This window comes from Lactuca saligna, chromosome 7 (genome assembly GCF_052625555.1).
Source record: "Lactuca saligna cultivar CGN05327 chromosome 7, ASM5262555v1, whole genome shotgun sequence".
In the NCBI taxonomy this organism is placed as follows: Eukaryota; Viridiplantae; Streptophyta; class Magnoliopsida; order Asterales; family Asteraceae; genus Lactuca; species Lactuca saligna.
The window spans coordinates 36,963,330-36,976,728 of record NC_136423.1 but is presented as its reverse complement, the minus strand read 5'-3'; the positions used below and the strand labels follow the sequence as shown (position 1 = coordinate 36,976,728).

General features: G+C 42.1%; 1 protein-coding gene across 2 annotated transcripts; it reads left to right on the top strand.

Moving 5' to 3' along the window:
* The first annotated feature begins 231 nt into the window (after positions 1 to 231).
* Positions 232 to 4,145, top strand: LOC145005830 (ADP-ribosylation factor GTPase-activating protein AGD12-like). Of its 2 annotated transcripts, none has more exons than XM_078964948.1 (9): positions 232 to 375; positions 786 to 854; positions 1,097 to 1,178; positions 2,076 to 2,151; positions 2,421 to 2,584; positions 2,749 to 2,878; positions 2,983 to 3,099; positions 3,506 to 3,601; positions 3,768 to 4,145. In XM_078964948.1, exons 2-9 carry the CDS (start codon positions 845 to 847, stop codon positions 4,044 to 4,046), a joined length of 954 nt encoding a protein of 317 aa, XP_078821074.1. In that variant the 5' UTR covers positions 232 to 375; positions 786 to 844; the 3' UTR covers positions 4,047 to 4,145. The 2 variants fall into 2 exon arrangements, with proteins under 2 accessions (XP_078821074.1, XP_078821073.1); XM_078964947.1 differs by having other exon boundaries at positions 781 to 854.
* Positions 4,146 to 13,399: the final 9,254 nt, after the last annotated feature.

Here is a 13,399-nt window from a genome sequence, read left to right as displayed (position 1 = left end):
GTACTTTTGCTTTGCCTAGTTTCTTGTTAGCGTGTGGTCTTTTAATTTTTAATGATATTTGTGATTTAAAAAAAAATACTCAATTTAATATTTCTTTCGAATTTTTTCCCTATTATTATTTGATCTCTAAAATATAGAAAAATAAATTAAGGGGATGTGGATAAAAATATACGAACCCACATTTTGCTTTCACGGAATGGGCGAATGGCAAAAACCTTCGAAACCAAACAAAATAGAAAGAACGTCGTTATGTACCATATTCCCTCGAAACCAAACAATCGTTTCACAAACTCCCACCTTCTCCTCGTTCGTTCACGAGCTTGCTTTTTCTTCCTGCACCATCTCCCTCTCTCATGGAACGCTCACATTAAACAGGTAAAATTTCAACCATTATCATCGGATCCATCAATCATTAATTTACATACAATTAGATGCATGTTCATCACAATTCCGTCCGTTTACATTTCTTTAATCTTCTTGATACCATTCCCTATTATCTATCGTGATAGCTCTTAAAACCGTTATGTATTTATGTTTCCATGTGTATTAACCCGATTGATCCCGGGAGTCATAATTATAATTATGTTTTATGTTGTTCGTCGTATAAGTTTGTATTGATCGAGTTGTATTTTGATATTGACCTCGAGAAGAAAAGGTTGTATTTCAATCGTGTCATCCCTATATTCTAAAAATGAAATGATGAATTTGTTTTCTGATTTAATGAACTCTGAAACTTGTTTAATTTCGTTACATGTTCTTCTTTTTGGAATTTTCATTTAGCAAAGGGCCGTCTGTTTTGAGAAGTGAAAGTTGTGGTTAATGATTGTGGCTAGCAAGCAGACCAATGAGTTCTGGTATGATCATACACTCTTTTCAACTTTCATCACCTTATATAGTTATACGTATGTATTCCATATATCATATGTATCATATCTGCAATTTGAAAAGTCACCAATGGGTCCATTTGCTTGACACTGAATTCCCTTTGGAGGTTTTTCACTGGTTCCTTGGTGACGAAAAGTTGTTAAAAGGCTAGTGCTTCCGAACCCAATTTTTTGGCATGATAGATTGAGGAACACATCTTGATTTTTCGCAGGTAAGAAAAAATTAAAAGAACTACTACAGCAAAGTGATAATCGTACTTGTGCTGATTGTGGTGCGCCCGACCCTAAATGGGCGTAAGTTCTACCAATCATTTATCCTTTTCTTTTTTATAGCTTCATGGATAAAGTAGGTGATTTGAAACCTGAAGATAAAGTGTTTGAAAAGGGTTCTTTAGTGTAGAGATACCATATAAAACGATTTTATATGCAACGTAGTAGAATAAGAATATGATCAAAATCAATAATCCATGCAAAGAACACATAAAATCAAAGAAAAACACATAAAGCATGTACCTTTATAACTTATGTATGTAGGTTCTGATGCTTACAACTTCGGATATTGAAAACCTTGATTAAACTAGATGTTCTTGATCATTTTAGGAGATAAACTAGATGTTCTTGATCAATTTCGGATATTGAACACCTTGATCACCACCACATGCAAAATTCTTTCTTGATGGCTAGGGTTTTTTAAAGATGCAATGTAGTTGCTTTCTAAGAGCATCTTCTAAATCACAATTTTTTTTTTGTAGTTTGATGAATACTAACATGAAATATTTTCGTAATTACTGATGGAGCTAGATTGAGTAATTATATATAACACAACGCCATAGACCATTCTAGGAAAGAATCATCTAGTGGAATATTCTACAAACGGAAACATCTACCTGATTACAGATTTATGATGATCCTGTCGTTTCTAAATAGATGCTGATTCTATAATTAAATCCTTATTACATAATATATTCCGCAAAACAAGTTAGATCCACATTAACAACTAAAAAGCACATGCAAATATGTAAAAGAAAATGATCTCAATAGGATGAATATTCAATGCAAGGATTTTCCTGAACTTTATTGTTCTGAATTTACTGTTTGGTGTAATTCTTTTTTCTTATAGGAAAATAACTTTCCATTTATGTACGTATTCCTTTACCATGGAATTTAAAATGTTTTGATTTTGAATCTCAGGTCACCCACCATTGGAGTGTTTATATGCTTGAAATGCTGTGGTTGTCACAGAACTCTAAGTGCGGGTGTTTCAAATGTAGGTGCTTTATGATGCTCTTTCTCATTACTGCTCAATAATACTTTTTGATGTTCTCTCTTATTTGAACGTTATACTTTGAAAAATCTACCTAAATATACCGGTGAAAATTACTATGTAGTTGGATGACATTGCTATAATAGATGGAGTTTAAAAAGTACAAGGTTTTTAATAGCCTAATAGGAAGAAACAAAACTAGGATGCTGTAATAAACACATCAAACGAAACTAGGATCATATAATTCTACTACTATTATTGTTATTGTTCAGGTTTTATCGGTGACATTAGATGAATGGACTGATGAAGAAGTTGAGGCTATGGTTGAAGTTGGAGGAAATAGTGCTGTAAATTCAATCTATGAGGCTCATATTCCTGAAGGAGTTTCTAAACCTGGCCCAGATGCTAGTCATGAGCAACGAACAAACTTTATCAGGTATATATTATAAATAAAAAATCAAACACATAATATTTCAGAAGTTAATCAAAATGGAAACACGTCAACAATCATCCGATAACATATTACTCTTACAAAAAGAAGAAATCAATATATGAACCAAACAGCCCTTAACGTTTTCGTGGTTTCCATTTACATCTTAGGTCCAAATATGAGCTTCAAGACTTCTTGAAACCGGATTTGAAGATCTCATCGAATAGTGCTCCTAGAAGTCTGCCGGAAAATACGACTTCTCAAGCTACAAGTTCGGCTCCAACTTCAATACCAAAACCTGTAAGTGCACAACACTCCCTTCATCTTTTTAACTAATGGGTCACAATATACCTTTTACAGAAACAATCTTTTTTTGTTTATCTAATTCCAAAAAATGATCATAGGAATGCATGGAAGGAGCTATCGGACTCTTGAAGTTCACAATTCTTCAAGGTGCGAATCTTGCAGTTCGTGATATGCTATCAAGTGATCCTTATGTTGTCCTTTCACTAGGAGAACAGGTCAGTCTCTTTGTTTCTACTTATTTTATTTTAGTTTTTATTCTTTATATAAATAGCTTCAACTAATCATGCGGATTCAGGATTTCCATCCATGGTATGTACTACCATAACAATTATTTTTTCGTATAGAAATGTACTTTTTGATTTATCTCAAGTAAGTGTATTGGTAAAAGTACTAAACATATTCGTATAATACAACAATACTAAATCATTTACATATTATATTGGTAAAAATCAACAAAAAACAGTAACACGAAATCGTTTGTAAAATGTATACACACAAATATGTAGGTATATGATTGTTGCATTTTCTTGATAATATAGTTTGCAAATGGTTAACTATTGTTGTTTTATACCGAAATCTGGTTCTAAAATTAATTGTGGAATTGGGTGTTCATGTTATTAGAGGGTCCAAACAACTATACAAAAAAGCAACTTGAATCCAATTTGGAACGAGGAGCTAATGATTTCCATCCCTCCAGATTATGGGCCCATTAAATTGGTAACGAAATGCTCTTATAGTTTTCTATATTTCATTTTTATTTTTTTAAGAATACAATATAGTGGCCCCACATGACTGGACATAACAAGTTGTCACTGTCAAGTTCAACTTGTTTTACTTCGTATCAACACGAACATTTTTAATGGGGATTTGTTTTTGAGTGAAGCAAGTTTTCGACTACGACACATTCTCTGCTGATGACATAATGGGGGAAGCAGAAATCGACATTATGCCGATGCTAACATCTGCTCAGGCATATGGAGACGCGTCACAGTTTGGGGACATGCAAATTGGGAAATGGTTGAAATCACATGACAATGCACTATTGGAAGATAGCATTGTAAATATAGTTGATGGAAAAATAAAACAAGAGGTATCACTTCAGCTGCAGAATGTAGAGTCTGGGATAATATATCTTGAGATTGAGTGGATGTCACCTTCATAATAGGTGCCTTTTTGTGTGAGTGTATAGTTGTTCTTTTGTTATTTCATTCATATCTATATTTTTAATAAATGTTTTGGTTGTATGAGTACCCAAAAAGAATGACACGGTGCACTATTTTGGCATTTCTCTTTTATTCAAGTATGTATATTACAAATAACTGACGTACACTTAAGAGTTTGAATTCAGTAGCTGCAAAAATGGAATTTTAATATCAATATAGGTGGACTCTCTGTGGGTAACTAATTTACATTTCACAATTCACATTATGATTGCTGAAAAAAATAATTTTTTTCCAGAAAATTATGTTAAAGCCTTAATTAATATAGGGAATTGCTTGGTAATTCGTAGTTATATAATTCATTTATCCCCTCTTTTAAAAAGGTCTCAACCATTCAAGCTATTAAGTCTGAATTTACTTTATATTTTGTTGTTCATTTGTTTAAAAAATAAAATAAAATAAATAACTAAGACAAATTGTTGACTAGCAATGGATTATACTTGTTTCACCAATGTAGGCAAAGCATTTTATTTCTACCAGAATAGCAATTTCCTTTGATTTCTATACTAATGAATGTATTTATATATTTTCTGTTGGTAATAGCAATATGCAACTTGTAATAATAGGTATTTACATTTCATTTGCACATGATAACACACATATAGTTCTTTATCCGTAATACCAACTCACTTATATCTTATATAAAAAACAACAAATATGTAACATATAAAGTACATTGCTCATAGGGGTCGTGGAATTCTAGTACGTTACTTCCACGAGTAAAAAAGAAAATATAAGGTACATTTCTATTATTGTTAAAAGACAAAATTGCAAAAATGATCCCTGTGGTTTGCCGATTTCTTTGGATAAGATCCAAAAAATAGTTTCCTAGCAAAAAGGGTCATTATTTGGTGTTTGAGTTGTGGATTTAGTCCCTAAAATTAAGAGTAAATTACACGAATGGTCCCTATGGTTTAGAGTAATTTGCACGTTTGGTCCCTAACTTATTTTTTTTAACTTGGAAGGTACCTAATGTTTGCTTTTATTACGCGCTTGGTCCCTGTCTTACTTAAAAATACCATTTTTCCTTTGATCTTTTAATTTATTTAAATAAATACACCCCAACCTTGCCCCTCTCATCTTACCTTACCAACCCCACCATTTTTCTCTGTTTAAATAATATTATTTTTAGGTAAGATAGGGACTAAGTGCGTAACAAAAACAAACACTAAGGACCAAGCGTGTAACAAAAACACAAAGTAGGGACCTTCCGAGTTAAAAAAATAAGTTAGGGACCAAACGTGCAAATTATCCCAAACCATAGGGACCATTCGTGTAATTTACTCTAAAATTAACATCCGTTACTTTACAAAATTTACTCAAATGACTATTTTACCCTTCATTATATATTTCAATTAATTTTTGTTAGTATTGATATTATCTTGTGGGCCCCACTTACATCACATTAAATTACAAAAACCAAAAATTTATAAACCCACCACTATCAACATCACCACTACCGTCATCCACTGTTACATTACCTGCCCACCCCCATCTAGAAGGCAGACCCAATAGAAATCATAATCAACAAAATCAAATGATACCAAAATCAATTTCCCATCACCAATAATCGGTTCATTGTGTTTTTGATCCTCTAACATCTATGTTTAAATAAGGGAAACAATGTAAGTTCATAATCAAAAGAAACCAAATTGCGAACCTAGATTACTAAAAAAAACATATATGTTGTTGTACAAAACAAACAAAAATCTTCAAAACCAATAGTGTAACGTCATAAAATTCCAACAAAAAATTTTCATTTTTACAACCATCAAAACATGAGTAATAAGTTTAGATTCCAAAGTAACAATGTAGTCACAACCGATTACATAACAAAAGATAACAAAATAGTTTCCCCGAGTGTGTGTACGGTCACGCTGGCGCCTTCCCACGGTCCTCACTAGTACCTGAAACACATAATACAACAACTGTAAGCATAAAGCTTAGTGAGTTCCCCAAAATACAACATACGCACATACGCCTTTCCAGGCCTTGACCTTCCGGTCCTTGTGTCTCAGGGGACTTCCGTCCCGACTGGGCAGACCTTCCGGTCCTACCCACATCAACCTTACAGTCCATATGACCACGCCTTCGGGCCCATATCATGTTGCCTTCCGGCCCAAATCAAACATATCATACATGGCACATGTAACAAATAACTTAACACACATAAGGCATATATCTCATATCATATTCGACCTTCCGGTCACACAGTCAAAACCCTTCCGGGTGCAGTATAGTGAGAAGACTCACCTCGTATGCCTCGCTAAGTCGCTAATCGTGAATCCTGAAATCACTCGAGCTCGAACCCTCGAGCTGAAATCCTCCTATGATATTATAAATCTATAATTATTACTTGTACCACAAAGGTGGGCCATCCTTATCAAGTCACCACAGGTTGACTTGGTCAATCGTCTTTAATCAATTTGGACCGGACTCGGTGAGTGCACACTAGGGACTCGGCGAGTCTACGCATTTTATTCAACTATCAAGGTTTTCCCCTTTTGACTCGTCGAGTACTCCCCCGACTCGACGAGTTCCCCCTGGGCCTGAATCACAGGGCCACCGCGACTCAACTCGCCGAGTCGAAGGTCGACTCGGCGAGTCCCAACCTGACTCGGTCCACCTGTTCAAAACCTTTCCAACTCTCTGCAACTCACTGAGTCGCCCTCAACTCGGTCCAGACTACACACAGGATGGTCTCAAGGACAATCTTCAAGAGACTCGTCGAGTCTGTTCTTCGGACTCGGCGAGTCCATGCCATGCACCAGCTAAAACTGGCTTTTGCGGTCAGATCCGTTCCATACATGCATAGATCTGGCCTTCCCAAGCTTATTTGTCACGTAAAGTCTCAGTCTTGGTTGCCATGCAATGCATACAAGGCTTATTTTGAAGAAACAACCTCTAATATGGCAAGTTTAGCTTCTAACTCAAAGGAATGGACATAAAGCTTGTCATAAGGGGTCTCCTGGACCTGCTAAAGTCCAGATCTAGGTTCCATATCTCCATGGGACCTCTCATACTTCTAATTCAAGCCAAGAAATGCAAGAAGAAACCTTAGATTTGGCACATCAACACAAAACACGAAGTTTGGCTCTGAAAATTACCTCAAGAAGACTCCCTTGGTGAAGTAGCAACAGATCCAAGCTCCCCAACACTTCAAACTTGATCCTCTCCTTCCTTTCCTTGCAATATCCCACAAAATAATGAACAAAAAGCCTCCAAACACTCTCACAAGGACTCACAGACATATGGGGGCTCTTAGGGTTCAAGGTGGCCGCATATGAGGGCCATAAGGTCCTTTAAATAGGGCTTAGGGCCGGGAAATTAGGGTTTAATTAAACAGCGCGGACTCGCCGAGTCCATCCCTTGGACTCGCCGAGTCCGGATGCGAACCCCCGCCCAAAACCGCGACCCGACTCGGCAAGTTCGACCTCTAACTCGCCGAGTCCCCTCACATAATGTCAAAAATATATGAAATGAAGATACCTGGGGATCCGGGCTGTTACAATTCTCCCCCACTAGGATAAGACTTCGTCCTCGAAGTCCCGCTAGGCAAATAGCTCCGGATGCTGCTCCTGCATCTCACGTTCCGGCTCCCAGGTCATCTCTGATCCCTTCCGATGCTGCCACTGAACCAATACCAGGGGTACCTCCTTGTTTCTCAAAACCTTGATCTTTCGATCTCTGATGGCTACAGGTCTTTCAGCATAACTCAGACTTGCATCCACCTGAATATCCCCTAACGGAACCACCGCCGATTCATCGGCTATACATTTCCTCAGTTGCGACACATGGAAAGTATTGTGAATCTGTCCCAACTCTGCTGGCAAGTCTAAATGGTAGGCCACCCGGCCCACCCTTGCGATCACACGGAAAGGACCAATATATCGGGGTCCCAACTTGCCCCTCTTCCTGAACCGAATCACTCCTTTCCAAGGAGAGAACTTCAGGAGTACGAGATCACCAACTTGGAACTCAAGCTCGGACCGTCGCCTGTCTGCATAACTCTTCTGTCGGCTCTAAGCAGCCAACAACCTTTGCCTGACCATCTGAATTTGCTCGGTCGTCCGAAGCACGATCTCCGTGCTACCCATAACCTGCTGTCCCACCTCACCCTAACAGATGGGGGTGCGACACCTCCGCCCATACAACAGCTCAAAGGGCGGCATACCAATGCTCGAATGATGGCTGTTGTTATACGAGAACTCTGCTAAAGGTAGATAGGTGTCCCAGCTCCCTCCGAATTCCAGCACACATGCCCGAAGCATGTCCTCGAGTGTTTGAATTGTCCGCTCACTCTGACCGTCAGTCTGAGGATGATATGCCGTACTGAAATGTAATCTAGTACCCAACTCCTCATGGAATTTCTTCCAGAACCTAGAAGTGAAACGCACGTCGCGGTCCGAGATAATCGAGATCGGCACCCCGTGCCGAGATACTACTTCCCTCACATATAACTCAACCAACTTCTCCGCAGAAGAGCTCTCGCTAATGGCTAGAAAATGAGCGCTCTTTGTCAGTCGATCCACGATCACCCAAATCGCATCGACTCCTCTCGCCGTTCGCGGTAACTTGGTGATGAAATCCATAGAGATTTGCTCCCACTTCCATTCGGGAATCTCTAGCGGTTGCAGCTTACCGTGCGGTCGCTGGTGCTCGGCCTTGACCTGCCAACAAGTCAAGCACCTCTCGACGAACCAAGCGACATCCCTTTTCATACATGGCCACCAGTACTCCTTCTTGAGATCCAAATACATTTTCGTAGCACCAGGATGAATCGAGAATTTTGATCGATGTGCTTCCTCCATCAAAATAGTGCGCGCACCGCCCACAAACGGCACCCAAATCCGACCCTGAAAAGTCATAAGCCCTCGACCATCCGTAACAAATCCTGATACCTGACCTACAACCCGTTCTTTCTTCTGGTGTTCCGGCTTCGCAGCCTCCATCTGAGCCCCTCGAATAATATCCAGGATCGGGGTCAAAACCGTCAATCTCATACAAATGTCTCGGATCGGGACGCGATCCGCCCTACGGCTCAATGCGTCGGCTACCACATTAGCCTTGCCCGGGTGGTACAGGATCTCACAATCGTAATCCTTCACCACATCCAACCACCTTCTCTGTCGCATATTTAGATTTGGCTGATCCATCAAGTATTTCAAGCTCTTATGGTCCGTGTAAATCGTACACCGAACCCCGTACAAATAGTGTCGCCAGATCTTAAGGGCAAACACCACCGCCCCCAATTCCAGGTCGTGCGTGGGATATCTCGACTCATGGGGCTTCAACTGCCTCGAAGCGTATGCTATCACATGACCCCTCTGCATAAGTACCGCCCCCAAACCCGATATAGAGGCATCACAGTATACCACAAAATCCTCCATCCCTTTCGGGAGTGCAAGCACTGAAGCCTCGCTCAATTTCTGACGAAGCGTCTCAAATGAAGACTGCTGCTCCGGTCCCCATGAAAACGTGACACCTTTCCGGGTCATCCTAGTAAGTGGCACAGCGATCTTGGAAAAATCCTTGATAAATCTGCGGTAATATCCAGCCAAACCCAGAAAACTCCTGATCTCGGTGGGCGATCTCGGCACCTCCCACCTCAACACCGCCTAATCTTGGCCGGGTCGACCAATATCCCTTTCTGGTTCACAAGGTGCCTGAGGAACTGGACCTCTCGTAACCAGAAATCACACTTGGAGAACTTGGCATACAGTCTCTCCGATCTCAAAACCCCAAGAATCTCCCGCAAATGTTCCTCATGCTGGTCCCTAGTCCTCGAATACACTAAAATATCATCGATGAATACGATCACCGACCGATCCAGCATCGGTCGGCACACCCGGTTCATGAGATCCATGAACGCGGCCGGGGCATTGGTGAGCCCAAAAGGCATCACCACAAACTCATAGTGCCCATAACGAGTCCTGAAAGCAGTCTTTTGGATATCCTCCTCGCGAACCCTCATCTGATGATATCCCGACCTCAAGTCAATCTTGGAAAACCAAGAGGCCCCCTGCAACTGATCGAACAGATCGTCGATCCTAGGTAACAGATATCGGTTCTTAACCGTCAACTTGTTCAACTCTCGATAATCGATACACATCGGATGGGAACCATCCTTTTTCTTGACGAACAAAATCGGCGCTCCCCAAGGCGAGTTACTCGGTCGAATGAATCCCTTTCCCAACAGCTCCTGAAGCTGCGAGGACAATTCCTACATTTCCGGCGGAGCGAGACGATAAGACACCTTGGCGATGGGCACCGCTCCCGGAACCAAATCGATACGAAACTCCACTTGCCTCTCCGGAGGCACACCTGGTAACTCTTCGGGGAACACATCCGAAAACTCGCATACGACTGGAATGTCATCAATTGAATTGGGCCTCTTCGCCGTCACTCGAGTATCCATCACATAGGCTATGAATCCATCACAGCCCTGCTGCAAACTCTGCCTCGCCCTGGCCGCCGAACAAAATGCCGACCCACACCGGGTCCCCTCGCCATAAACCGTGAGCACTCCCCCACTAGGGTCTCGAATCATCACCAGCTGTCTCTCGCAGTCAATGACTGCTCCAAACTTGCTCAGCCAATCCATGCCCACGATAACGCAAACATCCCCCATAGCTATAGGGACCAAGTCTATAGGAAACTCGACCCCAAAAATCTCGAGCACGCATCCTCGAATCACCTCGGTGGCATATACCGCTCTCTCATCCGCTATAGCAACTCGCAGGGGACGACTCATCGTCTCCCGATCGCTATCGATGTGCTGGCTAAAAGCCAACGAAACAAAAGACCGACTCGCACCCGAGTCGAATAATACCAAAGCAGGCACATGATTCACAAGAAAAGTACCTACGCAGATAGTAATATAAGCATAATATCTCAGCATAAATGTAAATACATGAAAGAATACATACCGGCCACGACATCAGGCGCCGCGCGGACCTCCTCCGCAGTCAACTGGAAAGCTCTCCTACGAGCCTTCGGAGCCTCGGTCTTCACTGGCCGAACCTCAGGAACCTTGGCAGCAGGCGAAGATCCTTGACGAAGCTGGGGGCACTCGGCCTTCCGATGGCCAGTCTGGTTGCAATGGAAGCAAACCATGAATCCCTTGGGGCAATCCCTTGCAATGTGCCCCTCCTTGCCACACTTGTAGCAAGCACCCGATCGACATGCCCCCTCGTGAACCTTGCCGCACTTCCCACAAGTGCGGCTCTTCTGACCTCCGGTTCTCAAATCAGCGGACTTGGTCAGCTTGGCTGCCGGCTGAGACTGAGCCGACTGCCGATCCACCCGTTGAGACTCGGCCTCCTTCCTGGCCTGGGTCTCCAACTCGATCTCACGCTTCCTGGCATTCGCCTGAAGCTCCGCAAAAGTCTGATATGACGAGTTCGATACGAACTCCCGGATATCTCTCCTCAGCACTCCCAAATACCGGCTCATCCGAGCCTGCTCCATGGACACCTGCTCGGGGCAGAACATCGCCCTCTCATCAAACTTCCGCGTGATCACCGTAACTGAATCATTACCCTGCTTGAGGGTCAAGAACTCCTGAACCAACCGTTCCCTCTCCACCGGGGGAACATACTCGTCTCTGAACATAGCAGTGAATCTCTCCCAAGTCACGGCTGAAACCTCCGCAAGAGTGAAGTTCGCCGTCACAAACTTCCACCAATCCTTTGCTCCCAGGCGGAGCTGGTTCAAGGCGAACCGTACCCTCAGATGCTTCGGACATGAACAAGTATAAAAGCATCCCTCGATATCAGCAATCCATCTCATCGCAGCAATCGGATCCTGCGTCCCGTCAAACTCTGGTGGCTTCGTATTGCTGAACTCCCGGAACAGCAACGAGTCACCCCCTTGTGGTCTGGCAGCGGCCACAGCTGCGGTAGCTGCAGCGGCGGCAGCCTCAGACAACGCAGCGTACCGCTCATCAAACGTCTCCATCAGCGTGGTCTTAATAGACCCAAACATCTCCGGAATCTCGGCCCGGATCGCTGCAGCTACCTCCTCATGATGCATCTGACAAAGCTCCTCGTTAGTCACTCCACTCGTACCAAGTCTGTGTCGTGGTCCAACCATGATGTCTCTGAAATACAACATAAAAATATCAGAGACTCTACCGGCATAATCGCACTCGATAACGCAGTCCCACTCAGCTTCCGATACTCAGTGATTCTTACTTGGGCTGCCCACTGACCCGATGTCCTTGGTAGTACGGGCCCAATACTACCAATTACACCGCGTCGGTATTCACCCAAAGTCCTCCTCCCCAAACCCCGGATCCTGAGCACTCTATTCTTGTCATACACTAGTTACCCACTCGCTCTCGAGCACCTCATAGAAACAGGTTTCCCTAGACTAAGGCATCACAAAATCAGGCCACTCTAGTCCTAATATGTATACCTAGTCCACTAGCATGCGTATTATATCATAACATGTCTCATAACACATATTGTAAGAGTATTTTGGGGATCTTTACCGTTCGGGCGCTGGCTGACCGTACACACTTTTTCTTCTTTGGTCGTCTCACTTATCAAAAATTTATTATTTATTTATTTATTTATTTATTTATTTATTTTTATAAAATTTTCTCAAATCCCCGGTTTGAGTTCAGTTACGCCCGAAGGTGTACCGAATCCCTCAAACCAAGGCTCTGATACCAACTTGTAACGTCATAAAATTCCAACCAAAAATTTTCATTTTTACAACCATCAAAACATGAGTAATAAGTTTAGATTCCAAAGTAACAATGTAGTCACAACCGATTACATAACAAAAGATAACAAAATAGTTTCCCCGAGTGTGTGTACGGTCATGCTGGCGCCTTCCCACGGTCCTCACTAGTACCTGAAACACATAATACAACAACTGTAAGCATAAAGCTTAGTGAGTTCCCCAAAATACAACATACGCACATACGCCTTTCCAGGCCTTGACCTTCCGGTCCTTGTGTCTCAGGGGACTTCCGTCCCGACTAGGTAGACCTTTCGGTCCTACCCACGTCAACCTTACAGTCCATATGACCACGCCTTCCGGCCCATATCATGTTGCCTTCCGGCCCAAATCAAACATATCATACATGGCACATGTAACAAATAACTTAACACACATAAGGCATATATCTCATATTATTTTCGACCTTCCGGTCACATAGTCAAAACCCTTCCGGGTGCAGTATAGTGAGAAGACTCACCTCGTATGCCTCGCTAAGTCGCTAATAGTGAATCCTGAAATCACTTGAGCTCGAACCCTCGAGCTGAAATCCTCCTATGATATTATA

Excerpts from the sequence above, each read along its gene's own strand:
- LOC145005830 (XM_078964948.1), top strand. Across the intron at positions 2,585-2,748 it reads CAACGAACAAACTTTATCAG|GTCCAAATATGAGCTTCAAG; the intron begins GTATATATTATA and ends TTTACATCTTAG. Across the intron at positions 3,602-3,767 it reads ATTATGGGCCCATTAAATTG|CAAGTTTTCGACTACGACAC; the intron begins GTAACGAAATGC and ends TTTTGAGTGAAG.